General features: G+C 41.3%; 1 protein-coding gene across 4 annotated transcripts; it reads right to left on the bottom strand.

Moving 5' to 3' along the window:
* Nucleotides 1-14: 14 nt before the first annotated feature.
* ZNF449 (zinc finger protein 449) lies at nt 15-24,039 on the bottom strand. 4 transcript variants are annotated; one of them, XM_059884521.1, is made up of 6 exons: nt 24,010-24,039; nt 20,204-20,657; nt 18,385-18,589; nt 13,717-13,830; nt 12,904-13,524; nt 15-3,994 (listed from the first exon to the last, which is right to left on the bottom strand). In XM_059884521.1, the coding sequence occupies exons 2-6, from the start codon at nt 20,555-20,557 to the stop codon at nt 3,945-3,947; spliced, it is 1,344 nt and encodes a 447-aa protein (XP_059740504.1). In that variant the 5' UTR covers nt 20,558-20,657; nt 24,010-24,039; the 3' UTR covers nt 15-3,944. The 4 variants fall into 4 exon arrangements, with proteins under 4 accessions (XP_059740504.1, XP_005227580.1, XP_005227579.1 ...); XM_005227523.5 differs by lacking the exon at nt 15-3,994 and having other exon boundaries at nt 10,088-13,524; nt 23,196-24,039; XM_005227522.5 differs by lacking the exon at nt 15-3,994 and having other exon boundaries at nt 10,088-13,524.
* Nucleotides 24,040-25,488: the final 1,449 nt, after the last annotated feature.

Below are 25,488 nucleotides of genomic sequence, written 5' to 3'. Positions count from 1 at the left end.
AGGGAGGGTATGGGGAGGGAGGAGGGAGGAGGGTTCAGGATGGGGAACACAGGTATACCTGTGGCGGATTCATTTCGATATTTGGCAAAACTAATACAATATTGTAAAGTTTAAAAATAAAATAAAATTTAAAAAAAGAAATAAAAGGAATCCAGATTGGAAAAGAAGAAGTAAAACTCTCACCGCTTGCAGATGACATGATCCTCTACATTGAAAACTCTAAAGACACCATCAGAAAATTACTGGAGCTAATCAATGAATATAGTAAAGTTGCAGGATATAAAATTAATACACAGAAATTCCTTGCATTCCTATACACTAGCAAAGGAAAAAACAGAAAGAGAAATTAAGGAAATAATCCCATTCACCAGTGCAACAAAAAGAATAAAATACTTAGGAATAAATTTACGTAAAGAAACAAAAGACCTATATATAGAAAATTATAAAACACTGGTGAAAAAATCAAAGATGACACAAATAGATGGACAAACATACTATGTTTGTGGATTGGAATAATCCATATAGTGAAAATGAGTACCCCCAAAGGAATCTATAGATTCAACACAATCCCTATCAAGCTACCAATGATATTTTTTACAGAACTGGAACAAATAATTTCACAATTTGTATGGTAACAGATAAAACCTCGAATAACCAAAGCAATCTTGAGAAAGAAGAATGGAACTGGATAAATCAACCTTCCTCACTTCAGACTATGCCAGAAAGCCACAGTCATCAAGACAGTATGGTACTGGGACAAAGTCAGAAATATAGATCAATGGAACAAAATAGAAAGCACAGAGATAAATCCACATATCTATGGACACCTTATCTTTGACAAAGGAGGCAAAAATATACAATGGAGAAAGATAATCTCTTTAATAAGTGATACTGGGAGAACTGGTCAATCAAGTGTAAAAGAATGAAACTAAAACACTTTCTAACACCATACACAAAAATAAACTCAAAATGTCTGTTTCTCCATTGCTGCCCTGCAAATAAATTCTTAAGTATCATTTTTCTATATTCTGCATATATGCATTAGTATATGATATTTATATTTCTCTTACTGACTTACTTCACTCTGTATAATAGGCTCTAGGTTCATCCACCTCATTAGAACTGACTAAAATGCATTTTTTAAAAATTTTGTTGTTTTCTGTCAAACCTCAACATGAATCAGCCATAGGTATACATATATCTCATCCATTTTGAACCTCCCTCCCATCTCCGTCCCCATTCCATCCCTCTAGGTTGATACAGAGCCCCTGTTTGAGTTTCCTGAGCCATACAGCAAATTCCCGTTGACTATCTATTTTACACATGGTAAGGTAAGTTTCCATGTTACTCTTTCCATTCATCTCACCCTCTCCTCCCCTCCCCCCACGTCCATAAGTCTATTCTCTATGTCTGTTTTTCCACTGCAGCCCCGTAAATAAATTCTTCAGAACCATTTTTCTAGATTCCATATATGTGTGTTAGAATACAATATTTATCTTTCTCTTTCTGAATCACTTCACCCTGTATAATAGGTTCTAGGTTCATCCACCTTATCAGAACTGACTCAAATGTGTTCCTTTTTATGGCTGAGTAATATTCCACTGTGTATATGTACCACAACTTCTTTATCTATTCATCTGTCGATGGACATCTACATTGCTTCTATGTTCTGGCTATTGCAAATAGTGCTGCAATGAACAATGGGATACATGTGTAATAGACTTATGGACATGGGGAGAGGAGAGGAGAAGGTGATGTGTATGGAGAGAGTAACGTGGAAACTTACATTACCATATGTAAAATAGATACCCAATGGGAATTTGCTGTATGGCTCAGGAAACTGAAACAGGGACTCTGTATAAACCTAGAGGGGTGGGATGGGGAGGGAGATGGGAGGGAGGTTCAAAACGGAGGGCGTATATATATACCTATGGCTGATTCATGTTGAGGTATGACAGAAAACAAAATTCTATAAAGCAATTATCTTTCAATTAAAAAATAAAGAAATTTTAAAAATAAATAAATTAAAAAACAAAGAAAAAAGTTTTGTTAAGAGGATGGTTTCATATATTGTGTGCTTTTTACGACAATAAAAAAGCACTAACTTTAAAAAAAAAATTAAATAAATAAATAAACTCAAAATGGATTAAATATCTAAATGTAAGACCAGAAACTATAAAACTCTTAGAGGAAAACATAGGCAGGACACTTTCTGACATAAATCACAGCATAATCCTCTATGGTCCACCTCCCAGAGTAATGGAAATAAAAACAAAAATAAACCAATGGGATCTAATCAAACTTAAAAGCTTTTGCACAATGAAGGAAACTATAAGAAAGATGAAAAGGCAACCTTCAGAATGGGAGAAAATAATAGCAAATGAAACAACTGACAAAGAATTAATCTCCAAAATATACAAGCAGCTCATGCAGCTCAATACCAGAAAAACGAACATCCCAATCAAAAAGTGGGCCAAAGAACTAAACAGACATTTCTCCAAAGAAGACATACAGATGGCTAATAAACACATGAAAAAAGATGCTCTACCTCACTCATTATCAGAGAAATGCAAATCAAAACCACACTGAGGTACCATATCACACTGGTCAGAATGGCTGCCATCAAAAAATTTACAAACAATAAATGCTGGAGAGGGTGTGGAGAAAGTGTAACCCTCTTACACTGTTGGTGGGAATGCAAACTGGTACAGCCACTATGGAGAACAGTGTGGAGATTCCTTTAAAAACTGGAAATAGGACTGCCATATGACCCAGCAATCCCACTGCTGGGCATACACACCAAGGAAACCAGAATTGAAAGAGACACATGTTCCCCAATGTTCATTGCAGCACTGTTTACAATAGCTCGGACATGGGAGCAATTTAGATGTCCATTGGCAGATGAATGGATAAGAAAATTTTGGTCCATATACACAACGGAATATTACTCAGCTATAAAAAAAGAATGCATTTGAGTCAGTTCTAATGAGGTGGATCAAACTGGAGCCTATTATAAAGAGAGAAGTCAGAGAGAGAAACACTAATACAATATATTGATGCATAATTGGAATTTAGAAAGACGGTAACGATGATCCCATATGCAGGGCAGCTTCGAGAGGGACACAGATGTAAAGAACAGACTTTTGGACTATGGAAGAAGGCAAGGGTGAGATGCTTTGAGAGCATAGCATTGAAAAATGTATATTACCATATGTAAAATGGATGACCAGTGCAAGTTCACTGCATGAAGCCGGGCACTCCAAGCCAGTGCTGTGGGATGGCCCAGAGGGATGGGATGGGAAGGGAGGAGGGAAGGGGGTTCAGGATGGGGGTACACATCTGTACATGTGACTGATTCATGTCGATGTATGCAAAAACCACCATATTGTAAAGCAATTAAAATTAATTAAATTTAAAATCCAATTAAATTAATCGATTAACAAAAAAAGAATTTTTTGATGTGGACCATAGTCTTTTTTTAATTTTTAAAGACTTTTTTGAATTTGTTACAATATTGCTTCTGTTTTATGTTTGGGATTTTTGGCTGCAAGGCATGTGAAATCTTAGCTCTCTGACTGGGGATCGAATCCACATCTCCTGCATTGGAAGGCAAAGTCTTAACCACTGGATCACCAGAGACCTGCCTAAATGTTATTTAAAATCAGTGCTATCCATAGAAAAGGGGGAAGATGGGAACCATGCACCTAGTGGGGAGTGGGGACCGTGCTCTGCAAGTCTCCCCCTGCAATGGTGTGGTAGGCATGTGGTTGGAGTCCTGAAGGCACAGACCAACAATCAAAGTAATATATACATCAGTATTACTCTACATCTTTACCTCTGATACACTGTTGTCCATTCTTGCTTTGCAGACATTGTTGAGATCACAAACCATGTCCATCCATGAGTCTCCATTATCTGAGTCGGAAATGAAACAGAGCAGTACCCTATGGTCCTTCTCCCCATGTATTCCACCTGCCTTTTGTCTGTGAAACAACTTTAGCCAAAGAATAAGTTTAATCAGAGAGGTGAGAAAATACAGAAGCAAAGAAAAACAGTCAAACAGGACAGAGCAATAGCAGTTTGTCAGTAAGCAAAGTCAAGGATTTTTAGTTCCTTCTCAAGGGCTATAGATAATATTCTGAGCCATATCCTGTGAACTGTCTTGTAGCTACTGGAACTCCCAGGAGGTGGAAGAAATTAACTACATGATGACCATACTGTAGCCACAGCATGTGCGTGCAAAGTCCCTTCAGTCATGTCCGACTCTTTGCGACACTATGGACTGTAGCCCGCCAGGCTCCTCTGTCCATGGGATTCTCCAGGCAAGAATACTGGAGTGGTTTGCCGCACCCTCCTCCATGGGTTCATAACAAGCTGCCACAGGTCTGAGAACTGGCCTCAAGGAAATGGGAACAAATCGACCCGGGAACTGAAGATTGTGTGCTAAGTCATTTCAGTCGTGTCCAACTCTTTGTGACACTATGGACTGTAGCCCACCAGGCTCCTCTGTCCATGGGATTCTCCAGGCAAGAATACTGGAGTGAGAACTCATTCCCTTCTCCAGGGGATCTTCCCCACCCAGGGATCGAACCAGCATCTTTTACATCTCCTGCATTGTCAGGTGGGTTCTTCACCACTAGAGTCACCTGGGAAGCATGGAACTAAAGATTAATTATACTTAAAACAATCAAGATGATGCTGGTCAGACCACTGCACGGCCAATTTCAAGATGATCATCAGAGCTGACTGTGCTGTTTCTGCATGTAGCTCCCTCTATCCATCTATAAAAGCTCTTGCCCAGTGGTTGTCAGTAGGGGAAAGTCGGCCTTTGGACAGACAGATATCCACCCTCCCCCCACTCCCACCTCCCCCACTCGCCTATCTCCCCACCTCCCACCTCCCATTGATAGCATCCAAAGTAAAGCAAACTTCCCTTTCTACCCACCTGTCCTTTTTATTGGTTTTTGAGCAGCGAGCAGCCAGACCCCCCAAGTTTTGGTAATAGAAGGACCTTTGGCTCACTCTCACTAAATCTAATCTTCAAGCCTGAGTTTCCTCAGCCACAAGATGGGAACCATACTTTGCCATCACTGATGTCCTGAGGATCAAGTGTGATTATCTTTGTAAAGTGCTCAGCACACAGGAGATGCTCAAGGGATTAGTACACCATATGCTTATTTTGGAGCAGAACATTCTGGGGCTTGTTTTAGCATTTCTTCCTCCCTGATTGTCTTCCCATCCCTCATCCCTCTCCCCACTTCCTTCCAAGCTTTCTGGACTTATTTGTCATTTCCTTTCATTGTTTTTCTTTCCCAGAACAGCAAATTTCCTCAGAGATTACATGGGCTTCTCTTTGGAAATCACATGTCTTTAGTCCTGCTGTGAAGCAAGAGGCAGCCCAGGACTCCAGGCTGTTCCTTGCTGGGAGCAACATTCTGCTCTGGTCCACTCAGATACCTCATGTAGAGGCTGACATGGCTTCACATCTGCACCTGTGAGTCACGTCGGGTGTGAACTCTGTGCAGGCCAGAGGGTGCCTGTTACCTGGCAGTGCCAGAAAGGTCTCTACTCTTTCTCTTTCTATATAAAAGTTACTTCTTTTCCAGGCAGTGATTAATTAGTTGAAGATCAGGTGAAGATTTTTGCCAATTTGGGGCAAAGCCATTGACTTCAACTCTATGGATTATCTATGTAGAATGCAATTTTGCTAGTACTTGAAAAAGCAGAACATACAAAAAGGCTGGATGTGTTCAATTTTTATTCTTTTTGAAACCACTTGTCTAACTATAGATGAAATATGTGCTTATGTGAAAGGTCTAGAGATTTCGGAAGTGTATTAATGACATTTCAAATCACCAAAAAATCCATCCACCTAGAATTACACCCACTGTTAGCATTTTAGTGTATTTCTTGTTAGGTTTTCCTAACTCCCTGACTAGACAAAGAAGAAGGTCTAGTTGTCTCTGCTGTACTATTGTATAAAGTGGCACAGACTAGCCTGGGAACTGCTAGATTTCCAAAGAGCAGAGCTGTGAGCTTCTGCTGGAGCTTTCCTTCCAGTCCAACCTGGCTTGTATTCTTCTCCATCTGATGACAGTGACTGATGTCTGGGCAACAACTTCACTAAAGGAGACAGGTAAGACATGTCAGCTGGAAGCACGGTGGGAAAGGAGTAGTGAGAGAAGCAGGACTATTCATACTGCACAAAGGACTCTGTGCAGCCTCCCACTCAGACCGTAGCTTTTTTCCTTGTCTAAATGTACTGTGTACACAACAGACCCAATTTATCGTTTTAACTGTTGGCTGCTGAGTGTCTGCCTCTCTCAGGATCCTTGTAAAGTCAGGATTTGTGTATGTGTGAACAACAGAAAGTGAAAGTGAAAGTCACTGAGTTGTATCTGACTCTTTGCGACCCCATGGAATAGTCCATGACTATTAGTCCTAGTCTATCCAGGCCAGAATACTGGAGTGGGTAGCCGTTCCCGTTTCCAGGGATCTTCCCTACCCAGGGATCGAACCCAGGTCTCCCACGTTACAAGTAGATTCTTTACCACCTGAGTCACCAGGGAAGCCCAAGAATACTGGAGTGGGTAGCCTTTCCCTTCTCCAGGGGATCTTCCAAACCCAGGAATCGAACTGGGGTCTCCTGCATTGCAGGTGGAGGGAGAGGCCTTAATTGGAAAAAAAAATTACAGATAGGGAAAATGTACCTTACCCTACTCTCACCCCGTTGGAAACTTCATGCCTCTCCTTCCCAACCTGAATGCCATCTTCAGTCCTCCCAGGGACTGTGTTGTTTCTCTGGAGCCTAAATTCTGTCCACAGATGGGAGTCATTAGCCACTGAAAACAATGTAACTGTGTGTCTACTTTCCTAAAAGAAGGGTTCTTGTTAAATCCAGCCAATAGAGGAACACAGGCGGCAACAGTCATTTTGAAAGAGGCACCAGTTTGCTGGCACTAACCACTGTGATGGTGCTATTGGTGGGGGTGGAGGTGATGATCCTAAGAAAATGATGACTTAAAGCTTACTAGGACCAAGATCTGTGCTCAGCTTTTTTCATCTATCTCATTTAATCTTCTCAAACATCCTATAAGTACTATTAATACTTCTATCTCCATCTCTATAGATGGATTGATTATTCCAGCATTCGTGATCATATTTGAAGTCACAGCTTATTGCTGACATTTGCCTGCTTGTCACACACTGAATCTTACACTTCTCCAGCAGTCACCCTCTTGTTCATAGCCCCACAATGAACCTAGAAATCATTCCAGTAGCCATCTTCATGCTCATTACATTACACTGAACCTTCACCTGATCCTAGTTTTCACTGTCATGTTGGTTATTTCACATTGAATCTTAACCTTATTTCAGTAACCTTATTTCAGCATGCTTTTTGTCTCACACTGAACATTATCCTTACACAAGTGGTCAACGTCATGTTTACTGTCCACATTGACCAGTGACTGTATTCCAGGAGCCATCACTCTTCTTGTTAGCCTGTTGTTTAGGACACTGAACTTACATTTTCCAGCTGGCAGCATCATGCTGGTTGTCTTACACTGAAACTTGACCTTATTGCAGTGGGAATCTAGTCTCATACTGCAGTATACTCCTTTGAAGTTGTCATATTCATGCTGCAGACACGACACAAAGAGTTTAACTTATTTAGTTCTTCTGTAGCTGGAATTGAAGGATAAGCTTGAAGTTGCATGAAGAAGGGTGGTGTAGTTTCTCTATTTCATGCTTTTGAAGTCTCTAGAAGCATCCATTCTGGGTCAGTTTATGTAGGAGTCAGAGAAATGAATAATTGCCTTCTATCAGCATTCATCATCTTGTGGCCATATATATGCTAAAATGTAAGCTTAATCCAGTGGTCATCTTCATGCTTCCTTTTTTTTTAATTGAAGCATAGATAATTTACAATGCTATTTTCAAAGGGAGTGTGAAGAAGCAAGAAGTTTAAGGGCTATAAAGTGTGGTGTGAAGTACAGAATATTATCCATCCTGCACAGTCTTCTTGTAAGCAGCTCTTTTGCCCCTTTTCTGTCACCCCGCAGAACTTAATTAGAAAAATGAGATCACTGGGTAACATTTAACCTAACTCCTGACTTATGCTCTACTGAATGTACACAATGCCTTCCCTAATTTGGTGAGTCCCTTCCCGGATTATAAGGAGTAAGAATGAAGAATTAAATAGTTGAGGAATGACTGACTTTCTACCCCTAGTATCCCCCTTCGCAAATTTGCAGATGGACCATGTGGGCAAGATAGCATTCAAAGGAAGAGCATGAATCAGCAGATCCGCACACAACAGAAAAAAGACAGAATCCAGTCCCCCTACCCTGATGATTAACCGAGATTGTTTCCCCTTTATCCCTTTAAAAGTTTTCATGTCCAAGCTGAATCTGGAGTTGATTTTGGAGTATGAATCCACCCTCACTCTGGGTAGCTGGTTTCCTGATGAAAGCAACTTTTCCTTTCCAACCAACACTTGTCTCTCAAATATTGACTTTTTGAGCGATGAGCAGCCAAACCTGAGTTTGATAACACTCCTTTTAGTACTAAGCACTTCAAAATGAAGGCCACATTGAAAGGTGACGATAGCAGTAGGAGTATGCAAGAGAGAGAAGACCATGGACAGACTCATCATCATCATGTTGAAAGAAAACTCTCAGTGCAGCAGGAAGTTGTTGCATACAATCCACGCAGACTACTAACATTGTTTATTTGTAATCAACTTCTAAGGGAATTCTTCAGTGACTCAGGAGTTATATATCTTTTGAATGTAAAGTGGTTCTCTAATATATAAATCAGGTTTCCAGGTACTCCTTGGAGATAAAATATTGTTTTTGTATCATGTTGGGGATTGTAATGGATTTCACTCACTCAGACGAAGGATATGTAATACTTTAATACCTGTTAATCCTTAAAAAATGTGAACTTAGGTCATGCTAGACCTCTGAGAAGTCCTGTCTGACAATGCAATCTGGAAAAGGCTAGATAGAGACTAACTTATACATCACTCCTCGATACCAGTAGTTAAAATTCCAGAATTAGGGGATTCAGTAAACTGATTATTAATCCTGAGGAAAGACTAGGAGACGAGTTGTCTTCTCATCTGTTCCATATTTGTTACAGAAGACTAGAAAAGAATGAGGAGAATCCGGATTCTCTAGGGTCTAAGGACACTTTGCAAATTTTATTAAATGTGCCTTTAAAAAAACCTAAATGAACTTTAAAAGTAGAAATAAAGTGAACCTCATTTTCTAATCACAGTGCAGGAAAACCAAAAATTAAGAGGAAAATGGCAATGCTGTACAGTTCTTGGGTCAAAGAGAAATTATAATGAAAACTGTGATAACTTTGAAATCATCAATAATAACATGGTGATGGTTAATTTTATGTGCAATTTGGCTGAACTAAAGGATGCCCAGATTGCTGGTACAACATGATTCCTGGGCATGTCTGTGAGTATTTTCAGAAAAGATTTGCACTCATTCAGTGAACTGAGTTCCACCTTCATTGATATGTGTAGGCATCATCCAATCTGTTGAGGGGCTGAATAGAACAAAAAGGCAGAGGAAGGGCAAATTCCCTCTTCAGCTGGAATGTCCATCTTTTCCTGCCCTTGAACACTGGAGCTCCTGCTTTTCTGGCTTTCAGACTCAGGGACCTACACCTGCAGCTCCCCTTGCCTTGCCTCCCCTGCATCTCCATTCTCAGGCTTTTGGCTTTGGACTGAGAGATAAACCATTGGCTCCCTTGGTTCTTACATCTTCATACCTGGACTGGATTACACCACCAGCTTTCCTTTTTCATCTGCTTGCAGACAGCAGATTATGGGACTTAAGCTTCGTAACTATATGGGTGAATTTCTATAATCAATCTAATTATATATAAAAATATATATTATGCATATACAAATTTTATGCATACATTTCCATCTATCCATCCTCCCTATTTCTCTGGAGAATCCTGGCTAATACAAGCATTATATATAAAATGTATGGAATGTGACCAAAGTCATATTTAAAGGAAAATTCATAGCCTTAAAATGCTTTTATCATTAAACAACAAATACTTAAGATACAATATGCTGGATATTTATTGCAAGTGTACACTGTGCAGGGCCTGAACAAAATATATTTCATCTTCATAGTACTTACGAGGTGGGTACTATGTTTTGCCCTATTTGAAATGCTCAGAAGTATAATTAGGCACATCCATACCATGTTCTAACTATGACATGTTTCTAAGAACTACTTCATATAATCCTTGATCCGATGCCACAAATATTTATTAGTGCTTATTATACACAGAATACTATGACAAAGAGATAAAGAATAGATGTTCTCTACCCTATAAAATCCAGCCATGTGTGTTCATGATGTAGATGATAAAGCTCCTTTTATGACCACAACTAACTCTACTAGCTAAAATTGATTGCATTAAATGCTAAAATGGATACATAAACCCATGGTTGCAGAGAATAAAGATTCCAACTGAAGTCGGGGCAGGAGTCCATTGTGGTGCTTGTTGCCACTGCTCAGGGAAGCATCTCTAAGTTCAAACAATTAGTTAATGTGATCAAAGCAGGAAGAGCACATACGTTTTCACTTTATTAAAATATTGCATAGATACAGAGCAGTTGGGCTCATCCATTCTAAGGCACTGTCCTGGTTTGAATGCAATTCCACAAGAGAGAAAAGAGAAGGCATTACATTCAGTATTATTTACCTCTACATTCAGACTCCTCCCCTATTCCATGTTTATTGCTACTGGGATCTCAATTTTATCCACAAACTTATAGCAGCATCATACTGGGACCTGGATGACAACAATGAAGGACACATCCTGGCTCTAGTACTTGGTATGAACTGACACTTAACTACAAACTCTCTTGCACTGCTCGCCATTTGTTTCCCAACTCTTGTTTAACTAAAGATATTATAAACTCTTTATGAATTAATTTTTAATAGTTTCCATTAAGCCTAGAACAGGACTAGTTAGGCACATAGTACATACCCCCACAATGCTTGTATTAAATATCAGTTGCAAGAACTTTAATGGAATAGAAAAAAATATACTTTCCCTAATTCTAGTTTAAGGAAAGGATGACTGGTATCCTCACAAAGGAAAATACTTGAATGTCCTATTGCTTGTATTTTTTAACAAGGAACTAGGCTGAACGAATATTTTCATGTATTAACAGCTTTAACTGACAAAGAGAGTTCTTCCTTTGCTATAGGAACTTGAGTCATAACCACTAGTATATGAGAACATTTATATAAGTAGCAATGTGTGCGTGATTATAAGTAAAATTCAAAGAGGTTACAAATCACTGAGCAATGCATAAATATCTGAATTACTGATCCTCCTTAAATGATGTGTGTATGTTACATAAAAAAAAAAATAAGTGTAAAGACTTTCATAACACGCTTGAAGCAACTGGAAATAGCTAGGCTTGAGAACAATCAGGCTATACAGATAGCTATAGAAACATGTGTTAAAGGCAGTGTGTTCCAAGACTATTTGCAGAATAAGAGCTCTGTGGGTTATTATTGGGTATACATGGAAACGGGTTCTGGGGTCAAACAGGATTGCAAAACAGTGAGCCAAAAGAGGTACTTTTTCCACCTTCATGAGAGGACCTCTCAGAATCCTCATAGGCTGAAGTGCACTGTGAATCTACAAAGCAGAAACAGCAGGAAGGGATTCCCAAACTTATTTGCAAACTATCTTACAGAAATAGGTGTTCTATGACACACACTTAGGGAGACACTGAATTAAAGAATGGATAAAATTTGAAAGCACTGAGAGACACACAGTTGAATAGCAAAGGAGAGTGAAAAGCAATGGATACTGGTTCCTCAGTCAGTGTAAATTAAATTAGAGTCTACTTGTATGACTTCAACTGGCAAATGGGTTCTTCCACAAAGAGTTGACTTATCCTGGGAACAAAATAAATCATCAAACCAATACTCAGCTCTGAGCAGCATCACCCCAGACTGCCAACTAAGCAGATTAGTCAACTTTGCAAAATTCAAAAGTAAAGATTAAAATTCTAATTTCTTCAAAAACAAAATTTTCAATGGAAAGAACCCAGTTCATAGCAGGCAAACGAAATCCTCTTCATCCACGTGTTCCTAACATATTTTTATTATTTCGTAAAATACACTGTCCCCTTTGTTGCCACCTGGGACACATATAAAGTTTTAAACTAATATAATCACCTTTAATAATGACAGCAGAATAATTATGGTAATACTGTAATAGATATGCCAGATAAATATGATAATCCATTATGTTGACCCTACCCTGAAAAGGATTGCCATTATTTTTATGCTGACATTTACGATACGGTTGGCTTGGTTCACAAAATTTGTCAATGTAATAAAAAATGAGTTGCAGAGACAGAATAAATCAAATCTATGAAAACTGCAAGAGTAGGTAGATACTCTAGAATTCATATAACTTGGAAGATGGGTTTTTAAAGTAGAAAAAAAAGCTTTTCTTTTCTTACAAGCTCAAACAAAAGAATTCTTCCAAGACAAACAGGCTGCTGCATGTTTAAGATTTTGTTTTGGGGTTAGTTATCAATCTCTATAGGATTCATTTCCTTTAACAATCCTTAAAGAAGTCCTCTAAAGTGAGTGACTTGGTGCATAATAAGGCCTGCTCTCTGTCTGAAGCTTTTAGAACAATGACTACACTTGTATGGCTTCTCCCCTGTATGAATTCTTAAATGAATAACAAGGCTTGGTCTCTGTCTAAAGCTTTTCCCACAATAATTACATTTAAAAGGTCTCTCTTCAGTGTGTGTTCTCTGGTGCAAAGTAAGAGCTGTCAGCCTACTAAAACTCTTCCCACAATTATGACATCTATGAGGTTTCTCACCCGAATGAGTTTTCAGATGTCTTTTAAGACTTGATCCATGACAAAAGCTTTTCCCACACTCAAGACATTTATATGTTTCTTCTTCGGAATGGGTTCTCTGGTGCCCTATAAGGTGTGACCGCCGAGTGAATCGCTTTTTACACACAGTGCATTCATAGGGTCTCTCCCCTGTGTGAAGTCGTTGGTGTCTGTAAAGGTCTGAACTACGGAGGAATCTCTTTCCACATTCAGGGCACTTATGAGGTTCCTCTCCTGAATGAATTCTCTGGTGCCCTGTAAGTTGTGACTTTCGAGCAAAACATTTCCCACACTGAGAACATCGGTGAGGTTTGTCACCCGGACTCTTCTTCTTATGGGGTCTTGGGTTGAGAGGTTCTTCCAAGTTGGAGCTCTCAGGTTTCTCTCCTGCTGAGGGGTTCTGATGCTCTACAAGTTTTGTTAAATCTCCCTGTAAATCCTCTGGAGGGGTTTCCCATTGATTTTCTAGCTGTACATAGTCTTTTTGCAAAATGGGGCCATGAAGAGCATTCCCCTCTAAAGTAACAATAAATGGATACATATTCTCCAGTTTTTTCTGTTTTTCTGAAGTATCTTCTTCATTTTCTATTCCAATCTCAAAACCTGAGAGAAGAAACAGAATACAGATCTCACCATGTCCCACATGGAAAAGAACATGAGGGAAAATGAAGAGTTTATATTAAACCATTCATAGAAATAAGAGATGTTCCTTAGTAGAATCCAAAACTCTTTACCCTGATCAAGGTTGATTTTTTTCTTTTCTTTCTTGTGTGGTATCAATGAACAATTACTTACCTAACTTGGAATCAAGTAATTGCTTAATTTCTTTGGAATCTTGCAGTTCCTTCACCCATGCCTCTTCTCTATGCTCCAATGGAAAGCTCACGTCAAGTTTTGGTATTGGGTATCCTTGCCAGAAGAAAGATGAGAAGCATAATAATTTGGGTCATCAAAGGTTTTTACAGAGTTCAGCCTGATATCTTGGACATGTGGCTGCTTAATATTCACTTCCTCCTCAATTACTATTACATCACCTGGAATCTCTTGCAAGAGTCTTTTTTTTAAAAGATAAGAGCAAAAAATGAGAGAACAACCTTTGTGTTCAACTTAAGGCACTCTTCCTCTAACCTATGGAAGGGAGTGAATCAATTCTGCGCTGAAATCAATACACTAAATTGCTACTTTATCTATTTTCATAATAGATTTATTTAGGTTAGAGCCAAGAAAGTGAAGTGAAAGTGTTAGTCACTCAGTTGTGTCTGACCCTTTGTGACCCCATGGACAGTAGCCCAACAGGCTCTTCTGTCCATGGACTTCTCCAGGCAAGAATACTGAAGTGGGTTGCCATTTCCTTCTCCAGGAGATCTTCTCAACCCAGGGATTGAACCTAGGTCTCCCACACTGTGGGCAGACTCTTTACCAACTGAGCCACCAGGGAAGACCCTAGGTTAGAGCCAAAATATGAAATAAATCTTCATAAAGTTGGCATTGAAACTGAGAGATGCTGATATTGAGTACTACATGAAGAGAGGTAAAGCCAGAAGTTATGCAACTGCTTATTGGAATAATTTCAATTGAGATTTCCAAATTATAATGGAAATTGACTGGGCTGACAACCAGAAAAGCAGTTTCTGTTTGCTTCAGCTGAAATCTGGAAGTGGACTGATTCTCCTGAAATTACCCCAAGTAACCATTAAAGAGTGTTTCTCACGGTCAGGCTGCTGCTGCTAAGTCGCTTCAGTCATGTCCGACTCTGTGCGACCCCAGAGACGGCAGCCCACCAGGCTCCCCCGTCCCTGGGATTCTCCAGGCAAGAACACTGAGTGTTCTTGCCTGGAGTGGGTTGCCAGCGTGGGTTGCCATTTCCTTCTCCAATGCAGGAAAGTGAAAAGTGAAAGTGAAGTTGCTCAGTCATGTCTGACTCTTAGCAACCCCATGGACTGCAGCCTACCAGGCTCCTCCGTCCATGGGATTCTCCAGGCAAGAGTACTGGAATGGACTGCCATTGCCTTCTCCACACTGTCAGGCTAAGAACAACCAAAGAAATTTCTCCATTCAGTGCCCCCCTCACTGTGCCCTATTACCTTCTCCTTACTGAGAGCCTCTCTGGCTCACAGTCTCTCTCCATATCCCTTCCTTGCCTTCTCTGCTCTGCCCAAGTTAACTGGTCCATCATCAAGTGTGGGTTGGAAGTAGCTCATTTTAGACAGAAATGCAGCATGATGTTTAAATATTAGCACCATTAACATAATATTAGCAGGTTAATTTGATGAATTTTAACCATTATATCAAAACATAGGAAGTGGACTAAAATATCTTATTTTATATTTTCATGGGAAAAAAAGATCTTTTAAGATTAAGAAACAAATATGTGCTTCATATAAAATTCTGTTTAAATTCACTATATTGTTTTTGTTTGGGTTTCAAAGCTAAGAATAGGATGACAGGGCAATGAGACCAAGATCAAATACACTGGAGGTCACAGGTCAAAGGAAAGCTGCCATTATGTATTAAAAATGGAAGCAAACTGAAACTTGAAATAAGCAGAGAGAGTAGCAAAGGCCTACATGTGAAATACTGACGTATAACCTAAATGTAGGAAGGGAGACAGACTTCTAGTATGATACCATGAGGAGCTCTTAGACCTATTTCCCAGTTTAACTGGTGAAAATTCTTAAAAATAACACAAGAAACATTTAAAGTCTAGAAAATTAAGAAACATCTATTTTTAATACCCCCAGAAGGGGTAAAATGGAATAGAGTTACATACGAGAAATATTTCTACATCTCACTGACATTAAGTCAATATAAATCTGAAGCTGATTATAAGTCAAGATGTACATGTTAACTCTAGAGTAACCACTAAGGAAATAACTTTAAAAATTGTGAAAATTCATTAAAGTCAGTAAAATGTTACATTTAAAATATTTACTTGGTGTCAAAGAAAGCAGTAGATGACAGATAGAGGGACAAAAAAGATATGAGACCTATCCAAAAATGAAAACTAAAATAGCAGATATAAATCCAACCATATCAAAGATAAGATTAAATGGTATGAATTAAACAACTCAATCAAAAGGCAGAGATCATCAGACTGGATTTTAAAAATCCAACTATATGCTGTCCAAGGAAACACACTTCAGATTCAAAGATACAAACAGACTGAATGTAAACGAACAGAAGAAGATATGTCATGCAAGCAGCAAGCAACCATAAGACAGCCAGAATGACTATATTAATATCAGACAAAATAGATAGTAGAACAAGAGAATCACTTCATAATGATAACAGGATCAATCCACTAGGAAGATGTAACAATTATAAACATATGTGCACTTAAATAACACAGTGAAAAATATATGAAGAAAAAAATGTAAAAAGAAATAGACAATTGATAACAATAGTTGTGGACTTCAACACCTCTTTGCACTACTAGATAGAAAATTTTAGGCAGAATATCAACAATAAAAGACTTAAAAATACCAGAGACCAGCTAAACATCACAGACATTTACAGATAACACTCCACAGCGAACAACACCAGAATATACATGCTTCTTAGGTTCAGAGAAAATTCTACAGGACAGTCGAGATGCTATACCATAAAACAAATGTTCAAAAATGTTAAAGGATCACAATTACAAAGTACATTCCCCCACTAAAATGACATTATAAATAAGTAACAGAAAGAAAATTGGGAATGTCACAAATATAAAGAAATTGAACAACACATTCCTAAGTAACCCATCAGTCAAAGAAGAAATCAAAAGGGAAATTAGAAATACTCTGAGGTAAATGAAAATGAAAACTTTGGGAGGTAAAACCAGTGCTTAGTTAGAGGGAAATTTATAGCTTTGAATGCCTATATTAAAAAGGAAGAAAAATCTCAATAACCTAACTTTACACCTTACACCATACCCTGGATGCAGACAGGAAATGTGCGCTCAAACTTGAGCTTCTTCCTGAATGTTAACTTCATGCAATTTTTAATTATATAGCAACTCCACCCCTACCCACCTCCATTATCTTTGCATAACACACAGATCCTTATGCCTCTGGTGCAGTCAGTCTCCTCCTCCTGGACTCTCAGAGCCCTGCTTCTGACACTATCACCAGTTTGTATTCCCCAACCTATGCTCAAAGCCCATGTCAGTGGAGGCACTAACCATTCCCCTTGACCTGTCCCCCACCCTTCTGACCTGAGTTCCCATTGTCTAGTGACTACAGCCATGAAATTAAAAGACACGTGCTCCTTGGAAGAAAAGCTATGACAAACCTAGACAGCATCTTAAAAAGCAGACATTACTTTGCCAACAAAGGCCCATATAGTCAGAGCTATGGTTTTTTCAGGAGTCATGTATGGATGTGAGAGTTGGACCATAAAGAAAGCTGAGCACCAAAGAACTGATGATTTTGAACTGTGGTGTAGAAGACTCTTGAGAGTCCCTTGGACTGCAAAGAGATCAAACCAGTCACTCCTAAAGGAAATCAATCCTGACTATTCATTGGAAAGACTGATGCTGAAGCTGATGCTCCAATACTTTGGCCACCTGATGTGAAGAGCTGACTCATTAGAAAAACCCTGATACTGGAAAAGATTGAAGGCAGGAGAAGAAAGGAGCAAAAGAGAATGAGATGGTTGGATGGCATCACTGACTCAATGGACATGAGTTTGAGCAAGTTCTGAAAGATGGTGAAGGACAGGAAGCCTGGTGTGCTGCAGTCCATGAAGTCGCAAAGAGTCAGACACGACTGAGCGACTGAACTGAACTGAAAATATAGAAAGCAACCCAAGTACACATTTATGGAAAATGGATACGCTAAATGTGATATATACATACAAGGGATTATTATTCAGCCTTTAAAGGGATGGAAATTCTGATATATGCTACAACATGAATGAACCCTGAGCACATTGTGCTAAGTGAAATAAGCCAGTCACGAAAAGACAAGCACTGCATTATTTTACATTGAGGTACACAGAGTAGTCAAATTCATTAAAACAGAAAGTTGAATGGTGGTAACCAGGAGCTGGTGATGGGGTGGGGGCAGGGTGTGGAATGTAGAAATGAGAAGTTGTATAAATGGGTATAGAGTTTCAATTTTACAAGATAAAAAAGTTACGGAGATGGATGTTGGAATAGCTCCACAAATTACAAATGTATTAATACCTCTGACCTGTACACATAAAAATGGTTGAGGTTGTAAATCTTAGGTTGTATTTTATCATGATAAAAACAAAATTGAAAAGAGAAAAATAGGCTTCCTGAGCAGGGTCATTAGCTTAAGGGATTTTCAATCCCACTCGATCTAAGGTGCTTTGTGACCAGCTATTCCCAGAGAGATATTTCCTCCTTCTACTCTTGATCAGAGTGGCCCATTTCCATCAGGCATTCCCCAACCCTAGAGAGCTCTTGAGCTCTCAAACAGAAACCAAAGAAAGGAAAGCAAACCCTTGCCTTACCAGGGTCGAGAAAGGGCTGGCCTTCCCCAGCAGCACTGAAGCTCAGCTCCTGTGGCCCGGCTTGTGGGATCCATGCCTCTGCCACTGGGACTTCTGGGGCAGGTCCCATTACTTGGAGTGGGGGTGACTCCAGGTGGATGTTTGGTGGTATGTGTGCCATTCCCACTGGTGCCAGTTCTTCCAAGAGCATTTCTTGCCTATCGAGCTGGAGGAAATGCCAGAACCATCACTAAAAGTCCAGAGCAGCCCTGCCCAGTAGCAATATAATGCAAGCTACCCATGTCCTTTTAAATTTACCAGAGGCCATATGAAACAAAAAAGGAAATAAAATTAATCTTAACAACATACAGTATTTAACCCAATGTATCTAAATTATCATAATTTCAGAATGTAATCAGTATAAACAATTGTTAGTGAGATATTTCACCTACTCTTGTTTCATATTAAGTTTTCAGAATGTGCTGTGTATGTTACACTTACAGCATATTTCACTTTGGAACAGCCACATTACAAGTGCTTAAGAGCCACTGTGCTGGGTACTGTGCTGGGTGGTGCATGATTAGACCATACAAAGATAAAATCCTATATGCTAAGCTAAACCAGAAAGACAGAGAAAGGGAAACCATAAATTCATCCTATCCTAGGGACCAGGGAACCTTGGATGACTCCTGCTCAGGCAGGCTAACTACAGAGCCCCATCGACATCCCCTGCTGGAGTGCCCCTAATGCCCACCCACAAGTACTTCCTGCCTTCTCCCAAAGATTCTGCCTCTGCTCAGCTATGGGTTTCACTCGATGGTTCTGAACAGAGACTAATGCCACCACCTCTATGGGGCATTTTGCCTAGGATGGTAGGTGATGGCTATCAGAATGTTCTAAGCCAGAGATGGGATTCTATATAATTCACAAGGAAGAATTGTTCCACTTCCCAAACCATTTAGCAACGTTCCCTCAAACACTCACGTGGGTAAAAAGAACCTGTCAAGGATCTCACCCTGTTGGTTATATAAACACAAAATATTTTTGCATATTTTAGCATGACTTAGATTTTCTAGAAAAGCATTACTTTGGCAATCAAAGAAAGACTATACTACTTATTGTTCCAATTGACCAAGAGTTGTTTGTCACTTTGAGAAATCATATGACCAGCAGCAACACCACTCGTAATATCTGAGTGTACCATATCACTCAGAAGTTCTGGCTGTCATATCCCCAGTGTATCTATGCATAGATTCAAGCAAATGACAATTCCATAAAGTTTTGGTACAGTCAAGCCCAAATACATGCACAATGAAATGCTTATTAGTTCATAAGAAATCACAATCCTTTTCCTTTATATTCCTTCTAGACTACTCAACTCAGGGTTGGCAATATTTACTTGTCAAGAGACAGTAAATATTTTAGGCTTTGTGGGTAGTACTGCAGTACTGGTTTGTTGTCTCTTCTTTTTTTAACCATCCTTCAAAAAGGTAATAACTATGACTATTTCGTGGGTTGTATAAAAATAGGCTTTGTGTAATATTTGGCCCACAGGGCACTTATTATATTGATTTTTTCCCTAATTTTGTATATGTAATTTATATTATTCATAAATTTCATTTTAGGATAGTAAAGGGGACATTACCAAATATTTGTTATAGAAGTGGAGTTGGGTTTAATAGTTGAGACTGTCTGGAACCTATGCTGATTCCAGTAGAAGGAAAAATTGGAAAGCTCCAGCAGGGAAATCCTGTGGTACCAGTCAGAAGGTCTGATCCAGTCCCAGCTGCCTTGTTACTTCTTTGGGTCTAATTACCAAGATCCCAACCTCTTTTCTCACCTGCTGCTCTGGTATCTCAAGTTCTCTCTGTAAGTCTTCTATCAGTGACACAACTCTTTCTCTGTTCTCTGGGCAATGTTCCCTCACCCAAGTCTCTATCTCTGTGGGGAGAATCGTTAGGAATTGCTCCAATACCAGCAGCTCCAAGATTTGCTCCTTAGAACGCATCTTTGGCTTCAGCCATTGACAGCAGAGCTCCCAGAGTTTGTTGAAAGCTTCATGAGGCCCAGCTGCTTCTTTGTACTGGAACTGCCGGAAGCGCTGGCGGAAGACCTCACAGTCAGTATCATACTCTTGAAACACCGAGCCCTGATTCAAGGAGGCCTGGATTGCACAACCCAGGGCCACAGCCATTGCCCTCTTCCAGAAATGTGCAATTTATATGGAACTTGAAGTGGCAGATTCAAATTTCTTTACTTCTGTTATCCTCCGGGTGGAGCCACCTATGTATACGCTGAGGTCGGGACAAAATGAGAAAAGAGAAACAGAAGTGGTTACCAGGGGGCAGATTTACCTCCCTTAACTTGCTTACTTTTCTCCAAAGCCCTAAGGAAGCAAATCAATCTTGGGCGGGAAGGGATTGAGAATCTGATGAAAGCCATAAACTCTCTTCTAGAAAAATACACATCACGTGAAATTCTGCATTTAATTTCAATAAGGCTATAAAATCTTCAAGACCATCTATGGATTCTCTAGAAATATACTCTCCAATCTGGTATTCAATAGTCCCATGTGAGTTGGGGGGAGAGATAAATTAGGAGTCTGGGATTAACATATATACATTACTATATATAAAGTAGGTAAACAACAAGGACTTACTGTATAGCACAGGGAACTATACTCAATATCTTGTAATATCCTATAACACAACATTGTAAATTAACCACACCTCAACAGAAAAAGTGGGCTTCCCTGATAGCTCAGTTGGTAAAGAATCTGCTTGCAATGCAGGAGACCCCGGTTCAATTCCTGTGTCAGGAAGATCCAATGGAGAAAGGATAGGCTACCCACTCCAGTATTCTTGGGCTTCCCTTGTGGCTCAGCTGGTAAAGAATCTGCCTGCAATGTGGGAGATCTGGGTTCTATCCCTGGGTTGAGAAGATCCCCTGGAGAAGGGAAAGGTTACCCACTCCAGTATTCTTTCCTGGAGAATTCCATGGACTGTATAATCCATGGGGTTGCAAACAGCTGGACACGACTGAGTGACTTTCACACTTTCACTTTCAATAGAAAAAAGCAGGCCTACATGGATGTTTAAATTAATTACACTAAAAATTCAATTTCTCATTCATACTAGCCACATTTCAAGTGCTCAAGTGACATCTCTGTGTGGTACATATATGCAATGGAATATTACTTAGCCATAAAAAGGATGAAATATTGCCATTTGCAGCAATATGTATGGATTTGCAGATTGTCATACTGAGTGAAGTAAGTCAGACACAGAAAGACAAATATCATATGATATCAAATGTGCAGAATCTTAAAAAATGATACAAATGACTTATCAACAAAACAAAAAGTTACAGATGTAGAAAGTAAACTTATGGTTATGAGGGGGTAAGGGGGGAGGGATAAATTGGAACATTGAGATTGACATACACACACTATATACAGAACAGATAACTAATAAGTACCTACTGTATAGGGAACTCTACTCAATACTCTGTAATGGCCTATATGGGGAAAGACTCTAAAAAAGAGTGAATATATGTAGAACTGATCCATTTTGCTGTACACCTGAAACTAACACAACAATGTAAATCAACTATACCCCAATAAAATTTTTTTAGAAAAGGAGAGACATCTCTGCAGAAAGTTCTATTGGACAGCTCTGCTCTAGGATTCCATGGACCTAAAGCAAAGAAACCCTTCCCTTAAACGAACCCCTACAGATTTAGTGGCTTCTGAACCCACTTCCAACCTAAGTCCCACTGTCTTGTGATTTTGAATACAGCTAGGCCACAGAAGAAATGGCAAGCAATATTTACAATGGTGAAGAACCCTAAAAGTTTATCTACCTTTGAGGAGCCTTTAGTCATCTTCAACCATGGGGATCTTAGCTAGACTTATGCCTTGCAAAGACAGTAAACCACCAATCCCTTATTCCTCCCCGCTAGGGGTCACCTGTAGTTCAGCCAACATCACCATGACCCTCACCCTGAAACAGCATTCTAAGTGACTTTCTCATGAGAAAAATAGATGGCAACAGGGCAGGCCAGCAGGAATCAGGTCTGCATTAATAACCAAGGACATTTCTCACGCCTTGTGCCAGGAACTGTTCTACGCCTCCCACCTATATTGGTTCATTTAGCCCTTACTCAACATCAGGAAGTGGGCTCTAGTACCGTGTCCTGAACACAGGTGAGAGACTGAGGTAAGGATGAGGAGGACTGAATAACTTGCTCCAAGTCACATGGTAAATGCCAGAGGGGAGTGGCGAGGAGTTTGGAATCGACCTGCTACTGCAATGCTAAAGTCTGCTGCTGCTGCTGCTAAGTCGCTTCAGTCGTGTCCGACTCTGTGCGACCCGAGACGGCAGCCCACCAGACTCCCCCGTCCCTGGGATTCTCCAGGCAAGAACACTGGAGTGGGTTGCCATTTCATTCTCCAATGCATGAAAGTGAAAAGTGAAAGTGAAGTCACTCAGTAATGTCCAACCCTCAGCGACCCCATGGACTACAGCCTACCAGGCTCCTCTGTCCATGGGATTTGCCAGGCAAGAGTACTGGAGTGGGTTGCCATTGCCTTCTCCGAATGCTAAAGTCTAAAAACATCCAAACGTTCTCAGTGAAATCTCTGAGGTCACAGAGGCCCTCACATCCATGTCTCCACAGATGTCAACCCTAGTACCCACCCGGGCACTGTGGCTCTTCTTTGCCTGTATTTTTGGGGACACCTCATGTACCTGTCCTCCTTCTTGGAGTGGGACAAGGAAAAAATACTCATGATTCCAGCCAATCATCCCAAATGGACACAGTCCCCATCTCACCTTTATCTTGATGGTAGTCTGGGTTTTGGTGTCAGACCCATCTAGTGATAACCTGCTAGCCGTGTGATGCTGACACCCAGGGCTTCTGTCGTTAACATGAGATAATCACAGCACCTCTTTCCTAGAAGTTCCCTCGGCAGAGCCCACTGCAGGGAACAGCAGCATCCGTGGCACAGAGGAAGTGCTCAGGAAAGGTCATTTCCTAGGAAGCTTCTGTTTAACCTCCACCCTGCCAAGGCACCTAAATGTCTCTGGGGAGCATCCAGGGACGTGCCTTGAACGTGCTCCAGCCTCGCAACCGGGCAGCCCTCCCTCGACGGTCCCAAACCTTACACCACGTCGACCAGGGAACTGACCCTCCGGGTTTCCCCCGCGTCGGCCCCTCCGGAGAAAAACTTCACTCCATCCCGGGGCGGATGGCTCCTCCCCAAACCCGCCAGAGCGAACCCGGGCCCACAAGGCCCATGGATGAATAAGGGTGTAAAGAGAGGGCACTCGGGAAAAGGATCGGGGGACAAGCTAAAATGCAGGTTGAAAATCGGGTACCCGCGGTGCGGCGCGGCCGCAGCGTGCTCCCCGGGGAGGATGTTGCGCTCCCCGCCCGGGAGAAGCCCGCGAAGGCCCGGCGGGTCGCAGGGGACGGCGGCGGGGACGCGGGCCGGACATGGGCCCTCCGCCTGTCGCTCCTTCCCACGCCCGCCGCCCGATCGGGACTGGAGACGGCGGGTTAGCTCAGACCGAGCGAGATGGGAGCCCGGCTCCCCGCGCCCGCGCCCCAGGGACGGCCACGCCCTCTGGCCGCTCCGGGACTCACCGCCTCAGCGCCCGCGGCTCTCCCAGGCTCACCGGGTCCAGCTGCCTATGGCGCAGGCGCGCGGCCGCGCTGCGGACTACAACTCCCGGCAGGCTCCACAACACTCGCCCAGCGATCTCAGTCTCTAAGGATGCTGACGCGGGAGAGGCTGGGATTTTCCTTGGCCTCCCTCGGTCCTGAGGCCGCTTTTGGAAGCGATCCCATTTCCGGTCTTAAACGCCTGTAAATTCCTGGGGATTGGGTGGGGCATGCCGCTGTTCTAGATCCTAGCGCTGGCTTCTCTCCCATCAGCCCTAGAGTAACTGGAGCGGCTGGGGACTTCCTGAAATCTGTTATGACTGGATCAATGTTTTTCAAACCTCTTTTTAGGAAGAATTTCTTGTGAGGACCTGTTAAAAATTCAGCTTTCTGGGCTCTCCCCCGACACCCGTACGCATTGGATCTCGCGTGAGCTGGAGGATTCGCATTTTAATAAGCTTTCCTGGGGATAATGACCCTGATCTTTCCCTTCCGCATCATAGTGCCCTTGAGCTATCTTTGTATTGTCCTCTTAAAGAACTAGGATTTGACGAAGCTCAATTCAGTTCTGTTCAGTCGCTCAGTCGTGTCCGACTCTGCGACCCCATGGACTGTAGCACGCCAGGCCTCCCTGTCCATCACCAACTGCCGGAGTTTACTCAAACTCATGTGCATTGAGTCGGTGATGCCATCCAACCATCTCATCCTCTGTCGTCCCCTTTTCCTCCCGCCTTCAATCTTTCCCAGTCTTTTCAAATGAGTCAGTTCTTCGCATCAGGTGGCCAAAGTATTGGAGTTTCAACTTCAGCATCAGTCTTTCCAATGAATATTCAGGACTGATACGCCTCTCTGATTTCGGCCGCCACCAGAGAGCTCTTGGATCTTTAGGTCGCCAACATGGCCCCTCCTCTTGTCTTCCAATTGGTCATTCGCTGTTCCCGCCTCCGGAATCAAATTTTCACTTCTGGGTGGTCAGCGGTGTTTTGGCCAGGCCAGAGGCAATGATGTCATCCGGAAGATGTAGTCCTCACATTTGGCCCGAGCAAGTTTGTGTGTGTGTCCTCACATTTGACCTGGGCTAGGGATGTGTGTGTATGTGTGTGTGTGTGTGTGTGTGTGTGTGTGTGTATCTTTGGACGCCAAACTTTGGTGTTGGTCCAAGACAGAGAGGAAAGAGCTGCCAGCAACTGTGCCTCCCAGAGGCGCTGGTGGAAGCTAGACGAGGCAGGCACCCCACCATCCCGAACCCACAGAGGCCAAAGCACTTCAAACAGCTCTGTCTGAGCTGGAGTTGGGCTCATGGACTGGGACTTGGCACCAGGGATACGCTGACTCCTGCAGATTTTGTGTATTGTTGCATGGGGCGCCAGGTGCCTTCACCAGCTGTTTTGGATGGTTTGCAGGCCAAGATAGTCTGCGTTTGACCCCAACTCCCAAGAGCAAAAAGTGGTGAAACCACTT

This window comes from Bos taurus, unplaced genomic scaffold (assembly GCF_002263795.3).
Source record: "Bos taurus isolate L1 Dominette 01449 registration number 42190680 breed Hereford unplaced genomic scaffold, ARS-UCD2.0 ScbfJmS_848_142, whole genome shotgun sequence".
NCBI lineage: Eukaryota > Metazoa > Chordata > Mammalia > Artiodactyla > Bovidae > Bos > Bos taurus.
The sequence above is the reverse complement of the archived record's forward strand: the minus strand, read 5'-3'. Positions and strand labels throughout refer to the sequence as shown.

What these genes read in the sequence shown, in the direction of transcription:
- ZNF449 (XM_005227523.5), bottom strand. Translation starts at nt 20,557, where the DNA reads ATGGCTGTGGCCCTGGGTTGTGCAATCCAGGCCTCCTTGAATCAGGGC. An exon ending in TTGAGATACCAGAGCAGCAG is followed by an intron (nt 18,590 to 20,203) that starts GTGAGAAAAGAG and finishes CATTTCCTCCAG; the next exon opens with CTCGATAGGCAAGAAATGCT. An exon ending in ATTACTTGATTCCAAGTTAG is followed by an intron (nt 13,525 to 13,716) that starts GTAAGTAATTGT and finishes TTCTTCTCTCAG; the next exon opens with GTTTTGAGATTGGAATAGAA.